General features: G+C 35.0%; 1 protein-coding gene across 15 annotated transcripts in view; it reads right to left on the bottom strand.

The window, feature by feature from the left end:
- nbeab (neurobeachin b) overlaps positions 1-24,982 on the bottom strand; it is a 294,439-nt gene that overhangs the window by 102,508 nt on the left and 166,949 nt on the right. For 10 of the 15 annotated variants that reach the window (XM_058799697.1, XM_058799698.1, XM_058799696.1 and 7 more), the window contains 4 exons: positions 24,035-24,099; positions 21,651-21,759; positions 17,955-18,121; positions 2,886-3,037 (listed from right to left, as the gene is read on the bottom strand). In XM_058799697.1, the coding sequence (XP_058655680.1) occupies positions 2,886-3,037; positions 17,955-18,121; positions 21,651-21,759; positions 24,035-24,099 (493 nt within the window). The remainder of the gene's footprint in view (positions 1-2,885; positions 3,038-17,954; positions 18,122-21,650; positions 21,760-24,034; positions 24,100-24,982) is intronic. The other 5 variants (XM_058799707.1, XM_058799708.1, XM_058799700.1 and 2 more) reach the window with 1 other exon arrangement.

Raw genomic sequence — 24,982 nt, forward strand, 5'->3', positions numbered from 1 at the left:
AATTATCACACCTCTCTTACTTCTGCCTTTCTCCTCGCTCTTTCACTCTTTCTCTTATAACAAGCTATAAAGATCTCTGTCCAGAGGGGTTCATTGGGTCAGGGCAGAGCTGCTCACCTGAAAATGAGACTGCAAGGACACTCGGAGGTAGAACAGGCTGTTAAAGAGCAGGATCAATATTAACCTGACTTCTATTTCATGCTTGCCCAATTCCAATCAGCTAACAATATACTCGGCCACTCGTGAATAAGGGGGAAGGTACAGTATCAAAGCCTGAGACCCGCATGTAACACACTCACTATTTTGTCAGCATGGCTAACAGACTAAAGTGAGCCGTTTTAAAGCAAAGTTTCCCACAAACATATGCAAAGGTACCTGGGAATGAGGCACACAGCAGTACGGTTTATCAACTGCTTATTCAACATAGTCAGCCGTTTGAGGCCCCATTAAATTCAGGCTGTTCCTCTATTTTCAGTGATTGAAGATTGTATTACAGCCACAGAAAATACATTAAATTACCATGAATCAAATATAATGATGTTGTTTCTAGGGCAGTTAGAACATTTTTTCGAATGAACCTAAGGCATATTTCATATCCACCCATGTCATTTCGCACGAGAAGAAATTTGAAATATCGCTAAAACGCCACGTACGTTCTAACGCAGACAAGCTCTATGAAAATATGTCATTGTGAATAAAAACAAGCCCCATATGCAGTGACTGCTGTCAACCGCCAGTGTTCTGACATTTGAGAGCAGTCATTTTTCAATCTCTTTGGTTTCTGGGAAAAATAATGGAAACTTATATGCACCCTTAACAGTTAATTCATTCAAATCACCTACGTTAAAGCAACGTACCTCGACCGCCAGTCACAAAAACAGCTGTAAACCTCCACTACTGCCAGTTCAGCAAAGCACCGAGCTACTGACTTTTCTTAAAAGGATGATTTATATACCTTATGCAATGTATATATGTACAGAGTTATATATTAGGGCTTTCATTCTAGTGAAAAAATAAGAGTGCTTTTAAATACAATGGTATAAATTAATAAATAAAAATATAGGATATTATTACATTTAAAATATATATATATATATTTGTTTTTTGTATAAACATATACTGCATTATTTTTTTTTCTTTTAATTTATTTTTAATTTATTAAAGTCCATTGCATTTATAAGCTTGTATTGATCTTAAAAGCACTGTTCTACTGGTTCATGAAAACAGTCCTTCCGTTTCTATAAAACCCATCTAGAGAAGCCGTTCTTTGCACTCCCTCTCTCTCAGTCTCCCTCTATGGCATTGTGGGGGCAACATCTGACTACAGGCAATCCCTTTCACATGACAATCTTATGCATTATTCCACTCATTAAGGACTGGGAGAAGCCTGGGGACCTCAACAAGTCCTCAATCACAGCGGCCCCAGACACTAGACCGCGGGTCCACAGAGACGCACTGACAACTTACCAAGGACAGGCAGAAAAAGAAGCCGGGCCAGAGGAATACTGCAGCGGTGAGAGCTTCTGAAGAAATGCATGAGATATACTGGGTAATACGTTTGAAAGACAGCATGGATTTGATATGGTGGCAAAATGAATTAGTGGGGGAAAAAAGTCTGTTGTGACATGAGCAGGGGCCACCTGCAGGTCAAGGAACAGCTGGCATGTGTATGTACGAGTGTGCATGTGTGTGTTCTGGCTCTGACACACAGGCCATCTGACATGGCCTCAAAACAGTTGGGCACAAAAGGCCAGACATGTAGATAGACACAATATTACTGCATAACAAGTCACAGAACGCACTTTAAAATGGCATAAGCAGTACTGGGGGTAACACGAGTAATCAGATTACTTTTTCAAGTAACAACTAAAGTAACGCATTACTTTTAAACGTACAAGAAAAGAGATACTTTTCAAGTAATGTAATTAGTTACTTTTTTTATGAAGTAACGCAATATTGTAATGCATTACTTTCCATAAAAAGTAACTTTCCCCAACACGGACATATCCATACCAAAATTCATCAATTCACTGGTTAATGTAAGATGTTTAGACCACAGAGTATTGTCCATAATCAAAGTGCATCATTTTCATTACGTTAGAAAGTGCAATCTAATGTCATCCCAGGTGGCCATTAGCCGCATTTTAGCAAAACATGCTGTCAAAAAACACTCTCATATGCCTCTACCCATAAGTATGAGCTAATACCAAGAGTTCAATTGTGGAGTTTTTAAATAAATGGGCTTATTTCACTCGCCCCCTTGTAAGTTTCCCCATGTGTAATGGAAACAGTTACAGTAACTATTCTGTGTACTAGAGAGAAGTCGCCCCATTGTACTTGAGAATCAATAGATTTGCCCTTGTTCGGTTAATACACTCCCCCTCGTATCTTCAATTTGATGCCTGGAGGAGGAGCGCCCGCAGTGGTTAATAGTATTGAACCATTTCTCTTTTAAAGCCTCTGTTGCGAGACAGAGCCAAATCGACAGTCGTGCGGTGGGCAACGCTGCAAGATCAAACGGGTCAATGAGGAAAAATGTTTGAGTGCAAAAGGCAGAAACAGTAAAAAAAAAAGAAAAAAAAAGCACAGCGCGCAATTTTCCTCTCAACAATGTGTGCCGTTAGGATATAAAAACCTGCCATAAAGCCCTCTTGCCATGTTCAATTGACAAGGCTCATAAATATACAACCTATAAAGCTGACAACGAACTGTTTCTCAGCTCCGAGAATATTAGTTGCGTCCAAGAGTTGATTCTAATTCGCATATGTGTATCCCATTTGGTGAACAATGATGTCATTGTATGAAATGAACGCAATTTAGGGATAATGAGCTAGACTGACAGAGTCCAGCAACATTTTTGATTGGCTGTTGGCAGAATTACTGACCGTAGTCCTCTAGCGATTTGCACGTGATGTCCAAGTGGGTGGAGCCAAAAGGGTTTCGGACGAATCTCCGCCTCCTCCGGAGGTCATCCTCCCAGTAATCCAGACGCCAGAAGTCATGCAGCTGACTGGAAAAGGGGAAAAGACAGGAACTCCTGTTAGGAATCAGAAAAAAAAAAAAAAAACATGTTGGAAAGCCAAAAATTAAACAAATGAAAGCACTGAATATAATTTTATATGGTGAAACAAGCCCTGCTTTCTACAGGGCACATCATACTTTGGCACATTAATATATTATCACTCATTTTGTTAAAAATACATTCACAGATGTGAAGCACTACAACAGAAACACATCAGACACACATGGAAACCCATTTTCGTCACATTAGAAAAAAAAAATAATAATGCTTTGGTAAATCACATAAAACTAAATCTAACATTAAGAAGTGGAAACAAAATGACATGAAAAGTTGGAATTGAGACAAAAAGCCAAGATTATGAGATACTAAGACATAATAAGATAAAAAGTCAGACCTATGACATACTAGGTCTTAATTATGACATAAAAAGTTGGAATTATTACAGTCATAAAAAACAATTAGATAAATGTACAAATTATAACATGAAAAGGTGAAATTGGTGAAATCATTAAATAATGAAATAGTGAAATTATACTATACTAAGATATACTAAGACACAAGAACGGGATAGAAAGTTGGTATGATATTATAATCAAAATTATAAGATAAAATATCAACGACATTATTAAATAAAAGTCATTACATAATAAAATTATTACTTGCATAGATTCGACCTTCTCATAATTTCATTTTTTGTCAAATTGAAGACTTAGCGTGTCATAATTCTGACTGTTTATCTTATAATAATGACTTTTTCACAACTTTTTATGGCATAATTAGGGTTTAGCAAAGCATGTTTTTTTTTTCTTTCATGTGGGAGAAATGGGCTTCCACAGACACACACAAAGAAAGCACTTAAATTTATATAGCAGTGTAATACTCTACATACAATGCTATGGAGAATTGCATTTTGGAGGGCACCCAAACCAAAGGTTACACATGAGGGAGACTAAATGATATCTGGTAAAATATAGCTAATTCATGAAGTTCATTAGAGATCCTGAAACCCAGACACGCTTTTGCACGAGAACCCCTCGGGCACAAAACAGCAGCCGCAGCTCTCCAGCGCACAAATAAATAACAGCAAGTCCCATTAACAAATACTGTATCAAATTACAAGTATAAATGGCGCAGCTTGCCTCCTTTTTACTGTGTTTTTTAACAAGTCTTGTAAATCAGAGGTAGGACCCTCTATGCAGCCAGAGAAGGGGTTTTAATGATGCTGGGGTCTCACTATAGCCACACCCCAGGCCAATAAAACAGGGACCCCCTCCCTCTGCATATGTGCAGCTGTGATTAAAATAACGTGCTGAAATATTCATTGAAATGATTCCCAGGGCCCTGGAGCAAGCTGCAGAAAATTGCGTTTTTATTCATTATTAATAACAGCGAATTAGAGGCCCTATAAAAGAAAAAATGAGAGGCCGAGAAAAAAAGGGAGCACAGGGAATGAGAGGAAAACGGCTACAGCATGTGGTAACCATCTTTGTAAATGATTATTCCAACATTAGCAGGGACCTGGGCTAATTTTATTGCTTGCAGCTAATGCAAACCATTAAGGGCAGGGACCAGCATCAGGTTACTAAGTGCAGCTCGTTTCGAGCGCGCTCGAGCTGGAGATGTTTCAAAGGTTTTAAAACGGAGTGAGAGAGAGAGGGAAAGGAAAAAGCACAGAAAGGAAAAGCAGGCCAGCACCGAATAATACTGCAGCTAATTTACTCCAAAGAGGATTTAGAGAGTGATGATTGGTGTAATTGGGGGATAGATGACAGCATGGTATGGGACAATCAACAAATTCCACATGTGGTTTGTCTTCATTACCAGCTACTCATGGGGAAATACACCATCCACTTTGAGCCATATACTAATTTCCATCAAAACCTATGACACGAGTCATTAGTCTATGTTCCTATCTTACAAACAGAGGTTAAAGGACTATCTGGTGGAATCTTGAATAAAAATTAATTGATTTGTGCAAAATTTGTAGGGGAGGACTAATTCAGACAAATATTAAAATTCTGTCATCATATACTTGCTCATCATATACTTGCTCTATTTTTGTATTTGTATTATTTGTATTTCACCAGATCAAATTATGACATTTTGATTAAACATCACAAGGACAAAAATTAAATAAAAATGCAGAACATTCATGGATAAATCGTTCACAATAAGATCTATAACATGCATTTAGAAAATAGATGAATGAATTTCTATTTCTAATTCATGTTGATTTTTAGAGCTGAAATGGAGGGGACGATTAGTTTAAATAAATATTTTAAATATTTTAAATAAAAAGATTTATCTTTTAAAATAATACGTAATTATACGTTTTATAGTAATTTTATAAAATTACTACATTTTATAAAAATGCATTATGAAAATCCTTAAAAAAAACATCATTTTGTATTAATAAAAAAAAATGCAAAATAGCACTTCCATTCCAATGTTAACATTTCATGTTTTTTTTAAATTTTCATCTCTCAACAAAATATTTTCTATATAAACACATTTATTTATTTATATTAAATGAGTAAATCCATACAAAAAGCTGTGCCAAAAATAAAATAAAATAAATCAAATCTTTGTTTGCCCACCATTAACAGTAGTTCACCCACTTCCATATAACAATAGAAGCCAACATTCTCACTTGAACATAAGGAAGAGCCATTCCATTAAAAAACCGAGGTGTTTGCCCCAAACTACGGATTGTATTGAATGGGCCTCTCTCCACTCTGCCATAATATTGAGGCAGTCTAAACAGATTAAAGTGTTACAGCAGGATCACATCACAAAAGCTGCTCCTTGTTGCGTGAATATTATATCTACAAATGTCAAGAAATCAGGAGGCTCAAGGGACTAAGCCGAGCTCTGACAGCAACACGAGTGCTCGCTCTCAGTTTAACATCAATCAAGAATGTGTGTGTGTGCGTGTGTGTATGTGTAGGAAACAAAGCCTGTTTGCATACATGAGCGGCATGCCAAAAGTTCATCACTCGCCAGGGTATGAAAAGCAAAGCGTTGTGTCTGGGGCTTGTCTGTTGTCAGTCTTATACCTCGAGAGCCAGACAGAGATGTCAAGAGGCGGAGAGGCCAAAGTCACATAAATGACATTGTAAATGCAAGATTACAGCGTGAAAAAAATGTAAATCCCACTGAGGCAACCAGGCGATTACCATTTAAGATTATAACATCCAAAGCTGCCTGCAAGTCGGCAATGCAGTGCATAAGAAATCCATGTGCATACACTTTGATGATTTCCGAGTTTCCCCTCCCACAGCATATATGATGATTTTGATTTGGTTTGACAGTGGTATTTCGGCTGTGTACAGCAATTCCAATGAAAGCCTAAACATTTTCGTTTTCTTCTTATTAAGGGGATTAGACAAGCACGTGGTATTACAATGAACGATAAACCGAAGGGTGCTTGATGACACCGTTTACATTTCTTCACCCACTCTTTCCCCTAAAGCATATGCTTTTACTTTGCTGGTGGTTTCCGCAGGATTGGATGAGGGTCCAGTGATACGTTAAACCCTGCGGTCAACATATAGAGCCGGATTTAGTCAGTGCCAAAATTGCCATGACGTGAGTTTCCTCACCCAGGGTGGTCCAGCTCAAAAGAGAGGTCTTCTTCCCACAAGGGCATTATGAACATATACTGTACCCTTTTACAACTTATTTTAGTCCATTAAGTATATTACAGCAGTCCTTCTGAAGAGCAGTGGGTTATATTTAAGGAATATGGCACGAGTATGAGAGCCGATGATGTGTAAAATTAATATAACATTTTTAGATGTAATATTGTCAGTTTCTTTGTCTATTTTTGCTCCACCAAATGAAAATAGTTTTAAGCAAATCAACAGCAGAATCCACAGAATGTCTTTTTACGTTTAGGAACATCTGACGAAGGACAGTGAAATGGGAAAAAACACAAGGCTTTAAGAACTTATTTTAACTTGAGCGCCGTGTTTTTAGAATGTCGCGTCACATGCAAGATGTTTCAAAAGACACCAGACTCCAGCACAACAGTCAAATACATTAATCCAGCACTTGTTTACATAGAAAAACAACAGAAAAATTAATTGTTGCACATTTTAGAGCAACCCAGCAGAGGTGTTTTGTTCACTGACAAAGAATGAATCAGTTAAGTGAATAATTCAGTGACTCACTGATACAGCGTAGACATTTCACTACTAATGCACAGTCTGAGAGTGTCTATATTATGCTGCGACAAAGAGCACAATGAAATTATTAATTTCGACAAGAATGAAGCATTGTAAGGGCAGAAAGGAAGAACATAAAGGTCTATCAAAATTTTTTGAATCTGCTGAACAATGACAATATGGGATCAATTGTGTAGTGAGTATTCAATCCCTGTCAGCTGGCTTTATTTTGCACAATAACATCACGCAATAACAATGTCCAAAACACACTTCTTGATATCATGCATTATGTCTCTAGAATGTAGATACAGAACACATATTAGCAATGTTGATGCAGCTCATGATGATATTAGCAGTAGTGTATTCATGCATCAAAATGGATCTTACACATTTCCATCTATCCAGCAGCGCTTATGGAACACCACTCAGCCAATCAAGTTTGACCAGAACTAACAGTTGTATAAAAGAGCAATATCACATCGCAATTGTATCGTTGTCCAGGAGTCTTTATTGGAAAATAAAAGCTGTGTCTAATAGACTACTTAATTGTGTTATATCTCAAAAAGGAATTAAAAACTATATTCTCGCTGGTCTTCACATTAAAGAGTGGATCCTGATAGCCATTTCATCTGAATGGTAATCACTCACCGGAATTAGCTTCCGACACGCTCGACTTTACCAATCGCACAGCTCATGATGACAGGAATAAAGGATGGTGGAGGGCCGGCCCTCCTCGAAAGCGGCTCAAATTTATTAGTCACATCGGCCATCAATCACCCAAATGGATTTCCAACTGCATTTTAAAAGCTAATTTCCCTGCACTGATAACCAAAACTATCAGCCGACCGGAGTGCCAGTCATTATTTACTACTGCTTTGGGTCTTATTTTTTTTCTAAATGCATCACAAAAGACTGGTGTAAAAAACTGTGTATCCCCCTCTCCCTGCCACACATTAAAAAACACTCTCAGAGAGTGAGAGAACAAGATTTAGGACCCTTGTGTCCATAGGGCATGTGTTGTTTGTGAAAGGCTGTAAAAAATTGACAGCCATGATTCAGTCTAAAATGGCAAAATGGGAAATAAAGGAAAGGCTAACAATTTAATCTTAAAAAATATATATAGCTATGTTTTTGTTTGGAAAGCCCGACTGCAGATATGATCTATTGGGCTTTTACACTGCTATTGTGGGGGATTATGGGATGCTGGTTCATGAGATGGATTACCCTGTTACCGTGCTGCTCTGCAGGGCTTGAGTGGTCAAACCAAGCAGACCTTCAGTTTACATCTCTAAAGATTCATTTAAGTGGGAGGATTCAGTGGTGCAACTGTTCTGTCTAGACACCTCTTTGACCACCTCTGAGTCTCTGAGCGGAGTCTTTCTGAATAAGGCCTTGTTCACACAAGACAGCAAAAAACCACATGAAATCCCAATCTTTTGAAATTGTTTCAGAACTGTCACATTTTACTTTTTTTTTTCATTATTATTATTATTTTTGGCATTTGTGCCACATATACAATGTGCATTAACGTATCGTTCCCCACACAGTCATTAGCTGGGTTTCCATCAAAAGTTGCGAATTTAACTCATGCGCAAAATTATAATATCGCATAAAACATTTGCGAATAATCGTTTAAATACAACAAGTCAAAGAGAACAAAATTTCCCGATAAACTGGCACTAAATATAAGAAAAGTAGGAGAAGCCACTAAAAATAATAATTTTCATATATAATAAATTACTTGCGCCTCAGATCGTGCAGACGAAACACAATAAATGCGGTCATTGCTTTCGAAAGTGGATGCCAGTTGTTTGGGAACAGAGTCATGCAAGACAGTTCTGGGAGGTAATTCTATAGAAATATTTTGATGACAGACTTTGCTCAGACATTTAAGAATGACCATAACAACATTTCAGATACTGTGTAACAAGATTTGTCTGCTGGTTAGTCAGGTTATGCCGTCCCGTAGCGCAGTCACATGACTTTTTTGATGGGCATGGAGGAATTTATTCAGCAAAGGCATTTCTATCTCCCATTATTCGCATTAACCCTTACTTCAAAATGCTCATAAGAACAGGGTGATGGAAACATAGCAACTGTTGCATTCGCTATGTAGTATATATTTAAATACATTTTATCATATAAGCAGCTAGGGATACAGTATATTCATGAATGTCTGTCTTAGGTGTATGATAATAAAAAAATAGGGCTTTTAATCAATAAAAAAAATTAAATAAATTGCGATATGCCAATTACTCTAAATGAAAAACATTTCATTGTATATATGAATATTCATTTGTTGATAATGCAGATAATTAAAATACATTATTGTGGCACACAAAACACTGATAGTCATTACAAAAAGAGGATTATGTCCAATGATATATAAATTTAAAAAACTGGCACACAGTTCACAATCCATTTTGTGTTTGTGAGTCTGTCTGTGCTGTTTTTAATTTATTGGTCTATGTACACATGCAGAATGATGGCTTTGGCTGGGGCACTAAATTATCATTAAATTACCATGTTAAATTGACAGCTCTAGAGAAGAATACAGTCATGATCACGGTCATTGAGGCCATTGATGATTATCTAGAAATCACGTCACTACAGATAGTCTCTTGTTGTGGCACATAAGAGAAAGGGAATGGCAGGGAAATTCAATAAGGCACCATTATGTTCTCATTAAATGCATCCATTGGGGACATAAATGGAGCATAATTAGTAAAATAGCAGTAATCAGTGACTGCTCTATTTTGGGGGTTGCCTGGCTTTCCTCAGTGCCACACTGACTCTGTGATGTTATGGCTGCCATTGCCCATGTTCATGACACTAAACACACGATCAACACTTTCAATGAAGTTAAGCCAACTCTCTACTCCCGTTGCATACGTCTGTATGAAATTGGGGGGTATTAGAACTACTTAAAACTAATTTAGCTTGATCTTCAGGGTTTGACAGCCAAAATCCCATTCAAGATGGAAATCATTTAATATGTTTTCACAATACTTATTTGAGACGGTATGGAATTGCACCTCAGATGGGAATTATTTACGCCTAAGGTAGCCTGTCAGGGAAAGCCACAAAAAGGATGCCTCATGCAATATTTAGAAAACAGCTTTCGGTAAACAGATCTTCTCTGGATATATTCTCTAGCCTGAACTTTTCATCTTTGTCCTGGCTTTTATTTCTTCTCAAGGGTTTATATCTGAATCAAAGCCAAATCATACCATTTAAATCGCTACAGCTATTTTTTGTCAATTTTTTTAAGTCTCATCTTTCAAGGTTAACACATTTAAACCTGATATGAGTTAGGTTTTAATTTCAAATTAAATGTTTTTGTACTGATCTGAGAAATGTACTAAAATGGTAAATGTGATAGTCCATAACCCCAGTCAGTATGTTGGTGAGGGACAAACTTATGGAATTTTATTTAATTTTTTTTAAGGTATTAGTGACTTTTTATCTCACAGTTATGACTTTTTCTCATAATTTTGAGTTTACATCTCACAATTTTGAGAAAAAAAAAAAATCAGAATAGTGAGATATAAACTTACTATTGCAAGACAAAAAAAGTAAAAATTGTGAAATAGTCACGATAACCTTTTTTATAAAAAACAAAACAAAAAAAAAACTGAATTGCGATATGTAAATTCAAAATTCTGAGAAAAAAGCTGAAATTTCGAGATATAAACTGAGAATTCAAAAAAAAGTCAACTGCTAGATTTAAATTCGCAAAAAATAAAGAACAAAAAAATCTGAATTGTGAGATATAAACTCGCAATTGCAAGAAAAAACTTTTTTTTTTTTTTTTTTTTTGTGGCACAAACAAGCTTCCATTTAAACTTCATCATGTAGCTGAATCAAACTAAAATACTCAAGCAGACACATATAAAGCACTTTGGCTTTAGACTGGCAAGGCCTGCACCGTGGGTCACTGTGTTGGATGAAGACAGACGCGGCTGCCTGTGTGAGAGACAGAGTTCTAGTACAGGTCAGACGTCCCTTCTCGCCCGTTTCGGCAAACCGTCCATCTCTCACCAAAGACCAAGCCAACCGAGAGGGAAAACACTAGCAGTCGCGTTCTTTTCTGTTGAAATTGATGATTGTTCCAACAGCCCTCTCTTCCCAGAGATAATTAGCACTGGCTTTGAGGTTAAGCATGCCCAAGGGGAAGTGACTTTGTGTAGGTCAAAAAACAATCGGAGGGGTTTGAGAGTGAAAGAGTCGTTGTGAAAGTTTCTAGCTTGCAAACGGTGGCCACAGGTGTTAAGCTTACCAAACTTTTTGTAACAAAAGGAGCTTCGGTGGAATCTAGTGTAGTGGACTTGATTATTTCAAGACTTGACACGATGTGAAACATAGCAATGGAAGGTCATTCAGGTAAGGGTGTGTTTAAGAGTCGTTTCAACAGTTCCTCCATCAGTCTTCAAATGTCAAAGATCATTTGAATCACATTCACTGTTCTCTCCTGCTTTCCCTAATTAGCTTAGAGAAATAAATAGACAAAAAAAGAAAAGAAAATCCAGTCATTATTTACTCTGACATTTTATGCCCCCCCCCCCACAAACCAACCCCCAGTGGAACACCAAATGACAATTTGTGAAGATTTAGACACCATAACAAAATTTTATGGAACAATCCATACCATGACACTATTTTAATATATATATATTTTTTTTTATAATTTAATATTTTAATATTAATATTTATTCACAATATTACTGTTTTTACTGTATGTTTGCATATATACATATTATTATTTTTAAATGCAATAATACTGTATGCTTTATGGCTATTTTATGGTTCTTTGGTTCTTATGAGAGATTGACTAATGTGGTGACATGATGGTGAAAGTAAATAATGACATAATTTTCATTTTGGCTCCATATGTCTTGCAATTCAAACATGCTGTGACTTGCAATCTTTGGAAATAAATGACACAGCAGATCACAGCTGATCTTTTATTTAGACCTCAGACCAAAATCCCAATTTTGGGGGGCCAAAACCCCATAGGGGCTGTATATATATTCCCCTTCAATTGCTGCTATTAGAATTGATAACCTTTCAACCAGTCCCAATGAGACTGCTTAACCAAGCCGTGTGTAACTGGAAGGCTCTATTCTATCACCAAGTTATTATCCAGTACTGGACTCCTGCCATCCATCAAACAAGAGACCACGCACACCGTTATTCAAGGGAAATGGTGCCTCCCTCATTCTCCACCTTCCAACAAATCAATACATGCCACTACTCTCCATCTCTTGGCACTGTCTTTTTTCTTCATCTCCCTCCTTTCTGTCAACAGCAAAAAAAAAGAAAAAAGTAATTATACAAGAGAAAGCGTTGATAATCAATACCCAAGTCAGGTTAAGTTAAGGTCTGACGTGGTCCAGGTATGCTGGTCCTCGATCAGCTGTCGGCCATAGTGCTGACGTTGACAAAGGGCACGAACACAACAACGGGACGCCGTCCACTGTGACCACGGACTTTACATTTTTGTTACAGGCAGCCATTCTGGAGCAATTAGGGACTGTTTAGAGCTACATTAAACTCCAGGTAATGGACACTAAGAAGGAGTATTATTGGACACCAAGCACAGTCAGCTACGCGCCATTGCATGGCAGAAAATGCTGACTGAAAATCGGTGGGTGTCTGTTTTATTCAGTGTGACATGATGCTGGGAAAGACTGCTGAGACTGAGTGTGTTTTGCAGAGCTAGCATTAGCATTTAAACACACAATAGCCATGTTTTAAATAACATGGAATAGATTGGGATTAAAAAAAGATTAAAATTGCACAATAACTCCGATATTATAACTTGACACCACTTGCTGAAGGAAACAAACATAATGCAAAATAATGAAATAATGCCATAATAATGTACAATAAAACTGTTTGAAATGTGTATTGTTGCATTTTAAAATGCGTGTAATTTCTGTGCTATCCAAATATATATTTACTTATAATTATTACTTATATAAATATATTTATTTAAATATTGTTTATTTATTATGGATGTGATTATAGAAGATTATGACTGCCATATTAATATGAATAAATAAATACATAAAGAAATATTTTAACTTAATTAAAAACAGTTTGGATAGTACAGGAATTACACACTTTATAAAGTGTAAAGCAAATTTTAATCAAATTATATTTTTTAAATGTTCTTATCAATATGAACTGCTAAAATCACATTTTACACTGAAATGATAATATAAACATAAATAACAATTAGAAATATATTCATTTAAATATTTATACGTTCATTTATTACGTATATTATTGAGGATTGTTAATGCCATATTAATATAAATAAATAAATAAGTATAAATTAAAACAATTAAAAATTGTTTGGATAATACAGAAATTGCACACTTTTTGAAGTCTAAAACTTGTTTTGAAATATATAAAATAATACAGGAATGTTTATTTAATTTAATTATATCCTATTAATGAGAACAGATCAAATAATTTCCATCACAGTCTACAGGATGAAAAGTTGAAAGATCTGTGACCTAGTTAATTGCTTATGACAATAATCCGCCTTACATTGCCTCCAAATATGACATAAGATTCAGAGAAGCAGATAACAGGCCAATGACATGCAAATAAATGGCTTCATGATTTTTCAATTTCATAGATTTCTTTTCCATCATTAATCCCAGCACTGACGTCTTCTCACTTTTGACACGACTGAACTTTATAATTCACTGGCAGAGGCCAGAGGTCAACAGGAGAGGGAAAGGAAAATAACTCCCTCAGTGGAAAGCCAGAAGAAAAAAATCTGACATCCAATTTTCGACTTGATTTATCAGTGTAAAGCCAAAATTGATAGTGTGTCATTACTGGGCTCAGAGCTGTCTGGCGACGTCCTATCAAAGCCTTCTCTTTCTGATTTAGCAGCCCAGATCAATACAACCCTATACTGTTTCAATTTGAGAAGTATTGATTTTCTGAAGCCGACTCAATACAGGGGACATTCATCATCAGGCAAGCATAAAGTATGATCGAACTGAAGATTCGTACGCTGGATTTGGTTATTTGGCTTTCGGCTCATGCAGCCATTGAGGAATTGCTATGCAGAGTTGCATCTTTCGGTGCTTCATCCTTCACAGATTATTCGATTTTACACAACAGAGAAAATTTATTTGTTTATCTAATAATGTACACAACTGCTTTTCTGCTAGTGTTTGTCAAAATATAAAAACATCTGCAGTTGTTCCGCTACTAATGGCAAAAATCAAAGCGGTGCTCCAAAGCATCATGGAACATTTGTGTTTTCAGAAGCCTAAATGTGAAAACATGATACTGCGCATTTTTCAAACCAGTATTCGATCATTTTTCACGTGTCCCTGGGCTGTAGCACAAAATAAAAGCAGAAAAGCAATCTGAGTGCATTCATGCTCAAAGACACACACAAACACACTAATACAAACACATTTTCAGGCCAACACACTAACACACACATATGCAAAGTACACACACACACACACACACACACACACACACACGCATGCTTCAGAACACCGCAGGCTTTCTATTTTACAGAAGCCGCATAAATGGGAAAGTTAATGTAGCATTGAATAAGACTAAGCTGCTCAGCTGTAACACCGCCTTGAGCTCATGAACATATTGCATCATTTTTCTTCTCCAGCAGGTTACCATTAAATTTGAATTTGTTGGAAGTTTTGTGGTACCATTTACAATGTGCCCCAGCTCAATAACCTTTTGTCTCAATGCAAATGTTATGCCTTCCAGGTGGTTTTCATAAATATTTGAATAAGTCTGAATAGTGGCAGAGACTTTAAGCCAAACCACCGTATCAAGCTTTTTATTATTTTGTGTAGTCGGTGTTAGATGCACTTTATTATTATGGCATGAGGGACTTTGATGTGATGAATTTAAGGCAGCTTTTGAGAAACTGGAAACCACAATTACATAACATGTTTCCGAAAATGGGCAGACTTTTATGTTACTGATATTTCATAGAGAATTGTGTGCCATAAATACATTTTAATAAATTAAAAGCGTTAGTAAATGTCAATAAATAAATGTAAATTGCATGAAAATTATTATTATTATTTTTAATATGACACTTCCGATCATCCATAGTCATACACGTTAATAAATTAAAAGTGTTAGTAAATGTCAATAAATAAATGTAAATTACATGATTTTTTTTTCATCCCTAGTCATACACTAAATAAATTGAAAAAAAAATTAAGATCAAAAATCAAAATAACAAATAAATAATAATAATAAAAAAAAAATTAATTATAATGAGAAAAAAACAAACATAAAAAATAAAACTGAATCAACAAATACAAAAGGCTAAAAACAAGCAAACTAAATCTAATATTTTATTTCAGAACAACCTGCAGTGAGTTATTTCTTGCTTTATACTGTAAGCACATGGGAAATGTGTTCTAAACACAGATTTAAAAATAAAAATAGGACAACCCACATACATATTTAGCTGTGAATGTGGCACAGTGCAGTTACAGCACCGCTAATGTAAGACTGTGTCTGACATGTCAAAAAAACAGCGTCTGACAGAATTATGGGACATCCAGCATATTTGGATTCGTCAAAACTGATAACAGAAGTACAATCAGTGAAAGCAGCTGAACTATCGTCTCTATTTCCAGTGAAGCAGTTCATGTTGATGTTTCTTATTGGAGCGGGTAAACATGATGCCATCATGTACATTCGACCATCTGCAGTGGATTTCTCAAATTTAATAAGAAACCCACAGCCACTGTTTCTGCAAATCCAGCCAATTTGGAAGGCAAATCAGTAATTGTGCTTGAGTGTATGTTTGTGTATGGGTCTTCTGGCTGTCGGCCAATGGTTGCAGAGAGAATCTCAATCCAGTCATCATGTAATCCACCAGAAGGAACTGAAGGTGCATTTGCTGCAGGCAATACCATTGCTATTACAATTATGGACTTTTTGTTAATATTATTACAGCTACACACACACACACACACAAATATATACTAGTGCTGGGCAACGATTAATCGTGATTAATCGCATCCAAAATAAAAGTTTTTGTTTATATAATATATCTGTGTGTACTGTGTATATTTATTATGTGTATATAAAGACACACACATACAGTATATATTTTGAAAAGATTTACATGTATTTACATGTATATATTTATTAATATAATTTATATGATATATAAATATATTTAATATATAAACATAACACATTTTTCTTAAATATATACATACATGGGTGTGTATTCATATATACATAATAAATACACACAATACACACATATATTATGTACACAAAAACTTTTATTTTGGATGCGATTAATCGCGATTAATCGTTGCCCAGCACTAATATATACACATACATACATACATACATACATATGTATACACTAATATACACTATATATTTTTACAAATATTCTAGATATTTTTAATGAGCATTCTGTCGATATTTTCCAGTTGAAATATCTAAATATAATTTAAAATTGATTTATATATATATATATATATATATATATATATATATATATATATATATATATATATATATATATATATATACATACATATATATATATATATACACATACAGTTGCAAACACATTTGTCTTGTAAGGTATTTGTCTTGTTAGATATTAAAACTTGGCAACAAGTCAAAAATTAAGAAGTTAAATGCATACAAATTCATTAAAAATTATTTAAGCACTGTTTTAATGTGTTATTTCTGCCCCTCTAGTGTCTTAAAGTGGAATTGCTAAAATAATGACTGTTTTCAAACAGGTTTGTTTCTCCTGACTGCCATTGGTCCCACCCCAAACACACCTCATTGGTTGAAACACAGACAGCTTACTTATAGTTGTCTCAGCGTATTAAGGTGGGATAGGATAGAGTATTTTAGCATTTAAATTATTTCTCCACTACATTCAAAACTGATTGTGCTGGTTGTTGTTTCTTAACTTTCTTCTCAATCGTGGAGTTAAGATAAAAACGTCACTTTGTACAGAATGATGTCTTAGATCTTGGATTATATTGGGTCTGTTTGTGTGTTTGGTGGGAAACGGAACTCTAGTCAGTATTTTTTTTTAACAGGACTCTTGAGACCACCGTAACAACTGCCAGGTGCTCCACTGTGAGACTGAGAGTGAGAGCCAGACACACACACACACACACACACACACACAGCCTGACCACCAGTGATCTGTCTCTGAGGATTTAGTGGCCTGGTGTGGTAATTGAGTTTGCTGACCTGTAGACTGACCCTGGTGGAGAGCAAGAAAATGACATTAAATAGGAGTCACATCAGAGGCCTGGCTGTGTGTGTTTGTGTCACAAAGGTAATAGTGTAATACTCGACTCTAAAAAGACCATACACAGACCATTGAGAAGATACACACTATTACAAACACACACACACACTGACATACACAGGTGTGTCTTCAACTACAGAAACGTTTATGCCCCCGGGGGTTGTTTTTTTCTTTTGTTAAAGGTACAGATTTGTTTCTTCCTTTAAAAAAAAAAAAAAATGTAAATATATATTAGAATAGAAAACAGTTATTTTAAATTGTAATATTTATTTTTTTTTACAATATTACAGTTTGTACTGTATTTGTATGCAGCCTTGATGAATATCAGATACTTCTTTCAAAAACATGAAAAAGCATGCTTTTAAAAGTTTATTTTCTGAAACGCTACAGGGCCAAAAGTGGCCACAGTTGAAGAAACACCCCCCACACATGCACACAGCTGTACCTCTGCGCTACTGCGCCCCAGGCTCCGTGTTTATTGGTGAGGATGTTGAGGATCTTCTGTTTCAGCTGATTGGCTGTCACATGATCGCGATGTTTGGCGGCACTGATGAGGTGATCACACATCGTCTCCTCGTCTTTCCTGTCTGCCGCGTACTGTGCACAGTTAGACTGACCGAAATAGGGATGAAAGAAAGAGAGAGAGAAAATATGTAAAAGATTAATATCTACAGCTATCATCACAATGAATCAGTATACTGAAAACAAGAATGATGCTACTGCACGAAGCAGAACTGAGGGATATAGTTCATCCAAAAAGAAACTTATGTATTATTTATGTATTCCTCATGTAATTTCAAACCTTAATAACGTTCTTTCTGCTGCTGAACACAAAAGAAGACATTTTAAAAAGGGTTTGTCCATACAATAAAAATCAGTGAGGTCCAGTGTTGTTTCGACTTTCATAGAGTTCCATTATATGAACAAAAACAGTTCAACATTCTTCAAAACATCATCTTTTGTGTTCTGCAGAAGAATGCAGGTCATACAGGTTTGGAAAGACGTGAGGGTGTTTTCATTTTTTGATAAACTGTTCCTTTAAGAACCAAGAATTCTGACGTTGTTCTAAACCTAAATGATGTTCTCACTACTGTAGAACACACAAGAAGATATTTTACAGAATGTCTGTTTTTTTTTGTTTTTTTTTTGGTCCAATAAGGTCCTGTGTTGTTTCATGACTTTTCATCAACATCTTTTGTGTTCTGCAGAAGAAAGTAAGTCATACAGGTTTGGTACGACAAGATGGTGTTTTCATTTTTGGATGAACTGTCCCTTTAAGAACAAAGAACGTCTTCCATTACTTTATCATGTCAACATACAATATATATATCACATTTTACTTTCTTATTTACTCATCCTCATGTTGTTCCAAGACTAAATACCATTCTCACTTCTGTTGAAGACAAAAGAAGATATTTTACAGAATGTTTCAGAGTTTTTACAGTGAAAGTCAATAAGGTCCTGTGTGGTTTTGGACCCCACTGACTTTCATGAATTTTCATCAACATCTTTTGTGTTCTGCAGAAGAAAGAAAGTCATACAGGTTTGGAATGACAAGTTGGTGTTTTCAATTTTAGATTAACCGTTCCTTTAAAACATAAAATGTATTCCATTACCATGTTAACATACATCATATATTGTAGTACTTTCCCTTTTAAAGTAAAGGGGTTTTAAAGGCACTTAAAACTCAGTAACATGGTAACACTTTACAATAAGGTGTCATTTGTTAGCATTAGTTAATGTATTAACTAACATGCACAAACAATGAACAATGCATTTATTACACTATTTATTAATCTTTGTTAATAATTGTTTATTCATGTTAGTTCACAGTGCATTAACTAATGTTAACAAACACAACTTGTGATTTTAATAATGCATTAGTAAATGCTGAAATGAACAATAACTAAGATTAATAAATGTTGTAGAAGTATTGTTCAAGTTTACTTTCACTTTATACACAGACCGAAGCTAAAAACAGGCACTATAAACTGCACTGAGACTAAAAGGCCTCTCAGACTAAGGGTGACGGGAAGCAGCCCGCCGACTTTATCTTCCCCGCTACAATAAGATTGTCTTCCCACGTGGACCCCGGGGGGGATCTCTTGCTAATATTCAAAATCTAATTTGCTAACACAGGCTGGTGGGGTGCAGGGGAACAGAGAGGAGGGGCGAGGGGAAGTAATTGAATTTCCTTCCTTATATTTGAATTCTGTCAGATATTATACCTCGACATATTCTTCAAAGGGCCGATAACTCAATCTCCCGGTGTCATCTCGCCTTACCACGCGCCGCGCTGACAAATATCAAACGTTATTTATCATTTCAAGGGAGGATATGAGGGTTGAAAGTGACACCAGCTTAATTGTAAAAATAGCTTATCTGCTTACAGAATCTTCAATCTGTAGACGGAGGTAATAAAGAAGAAGAGGAACGAGAACTGCGAACCCATCCTTCTCCAAGACGGAACTGAGGGGCAAGATGACGTCTCCGGTTAGCTGGTGACATGCCTGCTGTATTTTATCTAGCAGGTCAAGGATCCTCAAGAGCAGTATATAAAACAGGCTGCACGTTCCAGATAAGAAACTCATCACTCCATCACTACATGTACTCGTGCGTTTGTGTGAAAGAGTGTGTGTTCACCGCATACTGATGCCATGCACGTGCCCTCAGAGTTTCATATCATAGATACATGATGACAGATTCCACAGCAAGTGCTGCTAAAGCTTGATTTACATTTACAGAGCCCACTGAATCTCTGTCAGAATAATAATGAGAGGTTGATACTGATATTCTAAGAAGTTAGTGTAACATTAATCTTTACACTGAATATATTAGTTATAAGGTACAAGAGGCTGAGTTATATTGTGAATACAGTCGCGACTAAAGGCTAAAACGTGATCTTAACCAAGTATACTAACACTTTTGAAATATTTTTGGGCGTAGAAAATGGATTCAAATAAAATTTCAGTTATCTGCCTTTTCCTCCTCTTTTTGTCCTCCTTGTAGAAATTGTAGGAAAAAAAAAAAATTGTAACAGTTTTTGTTATTGTTATATTTGTATTACCGATATGCAAAAAATAAAAAAATAAATAATAAAAAAGACTTTGATTTAAAAAAAAAAAAAAGTTTTTTTGTGACTCCACAACTGAGGGACAGTTAAAACAAACAAAAACTATATATATATATATACACATACACACACACACACACACACACAAAGTATAATGCTTAATATTATATATATTTAATTAACACGGTTTGTTACTTTTCAGACAGGACAAAAGTAATAATTTAAATAAAATTAGCCTTTATTTGCTTTACAATAAATTTTCTACATAATAAGAATACAATGATACATAATTGTATATAATTATATACATTTAGAGGTTGTAATTTTGTAATTAGTATAAAATATTTAAAAATATTCATATAAATCCCCTTCACCAATAACTATATTCACAATACATCCTGTCCTCAAGCATTTTACACATTTAAAATAAAATTAATAATATTTTTGGTTTATCTTTTAATATATATTTTATGCTACGGAGTATTTTATTTTATTTTTTTCAAAAACTATTAGGTTTTATTATGAACAATTTAATGAAATTAAAAGCTATCAAATCAAAAAGGCACAAATATACTGATCTTTGACAGAGCTCCCATCTAAACCTTAACAGAGAGAAATACTAATGAAAAGAACATACTGTATTCTGTCTCTCGATAGAAACAGCTAATAGTTTTAAATGAGACACGAATACAATCTCTAAACATTGTTCCTTACTTTTCAGAGTGCGCTTATGTATAATTTAGGGAAGAGTTATTAAATTTCTCAGTACTGAGCTAATATCTGTGGATTAATCCCCTGTAGGAGACATGAGCAGAGGATTATGGGTCTCCCCCACTGCTGTCTTTACTACAGATTTTCTCTCTCATGTTGTATCGGATTCGCAAAAACAGATTTCTTTTTAGATTATTTAGTTTCATATGGATTCAGTGTGGGATTAGAGTTCTGATCTGGGATTGATTATAATCTAGTTTGCGTTTTAGCAGATCTAGCTACTTAATTCAGTCATATTACACTGTAAAATATCTCAATCCTGAACTGATCCATGGAGATCTATAAAACGTCATCTACCTCAAACTCTGCATGCTTGTGGACGTCCTCGGCTCGCTGTCTGTTGAGGATGAACTCTGCTTCATTTGCCACTCGAACGATATGATCCTTCATGGCGTGACAAAGGAGTCTAGAATAAAGAAAATACAGATTTCAACTGGGAATTAAAAAAAAAAAAAAAATGGCATTCAGTCCCTAAACACACATAAAGTACACATCTGCACATCACACACAATCAACCCCACAATTCTCTGTTTTATACCCTTATAGAAAATGCATTCATTCGTCTTATGGGATCTAGGTTACTTTGCGTTAATTGTCATTTTACAGATCATTAAGTCAGCTTTGTTTTAATTAACAAGAACCTTGGCGTTTCTGTGGAACGCTATTCTCTTCCCGTCCCACAGAGAGGCTTCAATGTGGTGCAGCATTCAAATGTGCATGCTTCTTTAAGTGTTGACAAGCAATAAATAACATTTGGAGCTCAGAGGAGGAAGAAAAAATAGTAAACAACCTCAATCTCAGCATGATAACAGTTCAAATTTAAATCTAGGGCACGACTTTACTTCTTCAGCACTGGCAGAAAAGTTGAAACACAGCAGTGTGTTAAAAATCCACAGCAAAACATTTAATGAGAAAAAAGGCAGAAAGTGTTGTGGGCTTGGTGACTTATATGAGGGTGCTAATGAAACAGAACAGGGGCTCCAAATCAGTGGCACAGTGGCCACATACGTCTCAAACGGTGACATGGTGCGGCTCATAAATCACAGATGCCCTACTAAAAACTGAATGTATCTAAATAAACTGGAATATGCTGTTATATAAACACTCCAAGGCTGAAAGTTCCAGCATTTACTTCAGAAATAACTCCAACAAGCAAAGTACACAGTACTTTAATAACAGTATGTTAATACTTGTAATTTAGTTTGTTATTAGAACATAAGCAGATGTTCCAAGAGGCCAATCACAACAGTAGTATCATTAAATTGTTCAAATAAACTAGCCAGTGAATATATGGAATGCAACTGCTGGCTTCTGGAAGAAAAATCACCTTCATTCGGTCCATTTTTATTTTATTTTTTTTCTTCAGTGATTACACACAAAAATCTTCAAAGACAGACCTACTGTACCATCAGTTCTAAGTGCTTTATTTTTTTAAATAAATATGTATAAAACATTAAGTATATTTATATTTCAATCAATGTTTATTTATCAAAATCCTAATTTATTATAAGTATTATATTTTATGCACATGCATTCATCATACACTATTTACCATTCAAAAGTCTATAGAAAGAAAGTCTCTTATGCTCACAATGCTCACAAAGTCTCCAATGCTGCATTTATTTGATTAAAAAACTGTAAAAACAGCAATTTTGTCAAATATCGTCACAGTTTTTTTTTTGCAGCCATTACTCCAGTCTTCAGTATCACATTATCCTTCAGAAATCATTAGAAATAATATGCTGATTTTGCACTCAAGTAACTTTAAAAAAATTAAAAAAATGTAACAATGTAAACCTTTCACAGTTTTGATTGAACCAGCTGAATAAATGTATTAATTAAAAAAAAGCCTCCAAACTTTTGAATGCTATAGACTTTAATTTTGGAATTCCTGGTGAAAAGAGATTCTCCTTAATTTCATTAATAAATAAAGGCACTGTTGCTAGAAGCAGCAGCCATCCACTCCCATAAAACATTGCAAAATACATATTTATATCACTTAAATTTAATCCCCATGAAAAAATGAATGGGAAAATGCTTTTGAAGCAGGATTTGGAATGAGGGTCAATGATACAAACAGACAGAGAGACAGATAGACAGACAGGTAGAGCGGTGAATGACTGATGTACCAGCACCCTGGACAGCGACTATCTCTGCTGACTCAGGCTTATTGGCCAAACGTGTGTGTGTGTGTGTGTGCGCACAGATGGGTCAGCAGATGGGTGTGCAGGCTGAGCCGCCCTGGATCAGCTCGACAACAACGATTCAAAGCCTAAACCTGACAAACACATGGACACAGACACACACCAACAGAATCTTTTCTGAGACAGAAAAAAAATAAAACAGCATGCTGGATATGTATAAAGACTACAAGGATGTACACATTCTGGAGAGGAAGTACAACAGAGGGGTTTATACAGCCACTTTCTCTCAACATGCTTATCTCAGCGTATTTTCCACCCTGGTCAACCACTTCCACACAAAAACACACACACACACACCGACTGTAGCCAAACTAGCGGGACTAGAGGCTTAGAGGCTAATCTGGTTCCCTCCCTGTTCTCTAGTCTGGTAACCCCACAGCCCAGGGGTTGTGCACCAGATAACCAGTTTAGAGTGACATTAGCAACAGTGATGTGTGAGCTAGTAATGGTGTTTGAGAAGCAGACATGAGACTTTACCTTCCCTCGTTGATGAGCTCAATGAAAGCCAGGCCAGCGTTCTTCTGGATAGAGTTCTGCCACTCCTGAAAGATATAAACATTTATTATGTGTACTGTGTTCATTTTTCATCAGTATGATTAAAGACGCTTGTGCAACAGGGGGAAAAGTATATCCAAAAGAATATAAGTGTTGTTCTTGTTGTTGTTGATTTAACTAATTCTGAAACTTTTATTTTTTTTCTGTCATATACAAAGTCACATTTAAAACAACTTGGAAACGGTTTATAATCCATGATCAAAGTATTAACTATATTTCTAAAACTTTAATAGTATATTATAAAAATATTAATATGTAATTAATATTTATTGTTAAATTACATTTTATTTGTTAGAAAATTATTTTAAATATATATTTATTTTAATAACTTCTAAATATTATGCAGCAGTGATATTTACATTTTATTAATATTATGATTTATTTTTATTTTAATATTTTATTAAAATTTTATTTTAAGTTTAAGATTTCATTATTTTAGTACAAGTTGAACTAAATTAAAATGTGACATTTTAATGATTTTTTATATTTTATATCAGGTTATATTTATTTTATTTCACATAATTATTATTATTTATATTTTTTACATTCAGTTTCAGTTAAATATAATAATATATAAAATTTAATATTTAAACTTATATAATAAAAATATAAACTTTACTTTATTTACTATATATATATATATATATATATATATATATATATATGTGTGTGTGTATAATATAATATAGATTATATTTATTACTTTTTATTGTCACTTTTGATCAAACTAAGTCCATTTCCAATCACACTGCATTTTATGTATAAAGTGTAAAATATTACTTAATTTTGTGAATTTAAGACATACACAAATATGCATGACAACAAGAGAGTTTTATTGTTAGATACAAATAAATAAAGTCCTAGTAAAAT

This window comes from Onychostoma macrolepis, chromosome 15, assembly GCF_012432095.1.
Source record: "Onychostoma macrolepis isolate SWU-2019 chromosome 15, ASM1243209v1, whole genome shotgun sequence".
Classification (NCBI taxonomy): domain Eukaryota; kingdom Metazoa; phylum Chordata; class Actinopteri; order Cypriniformes; family Cyprinidae; genus Onychostoma; species Onychostoma macrolepis.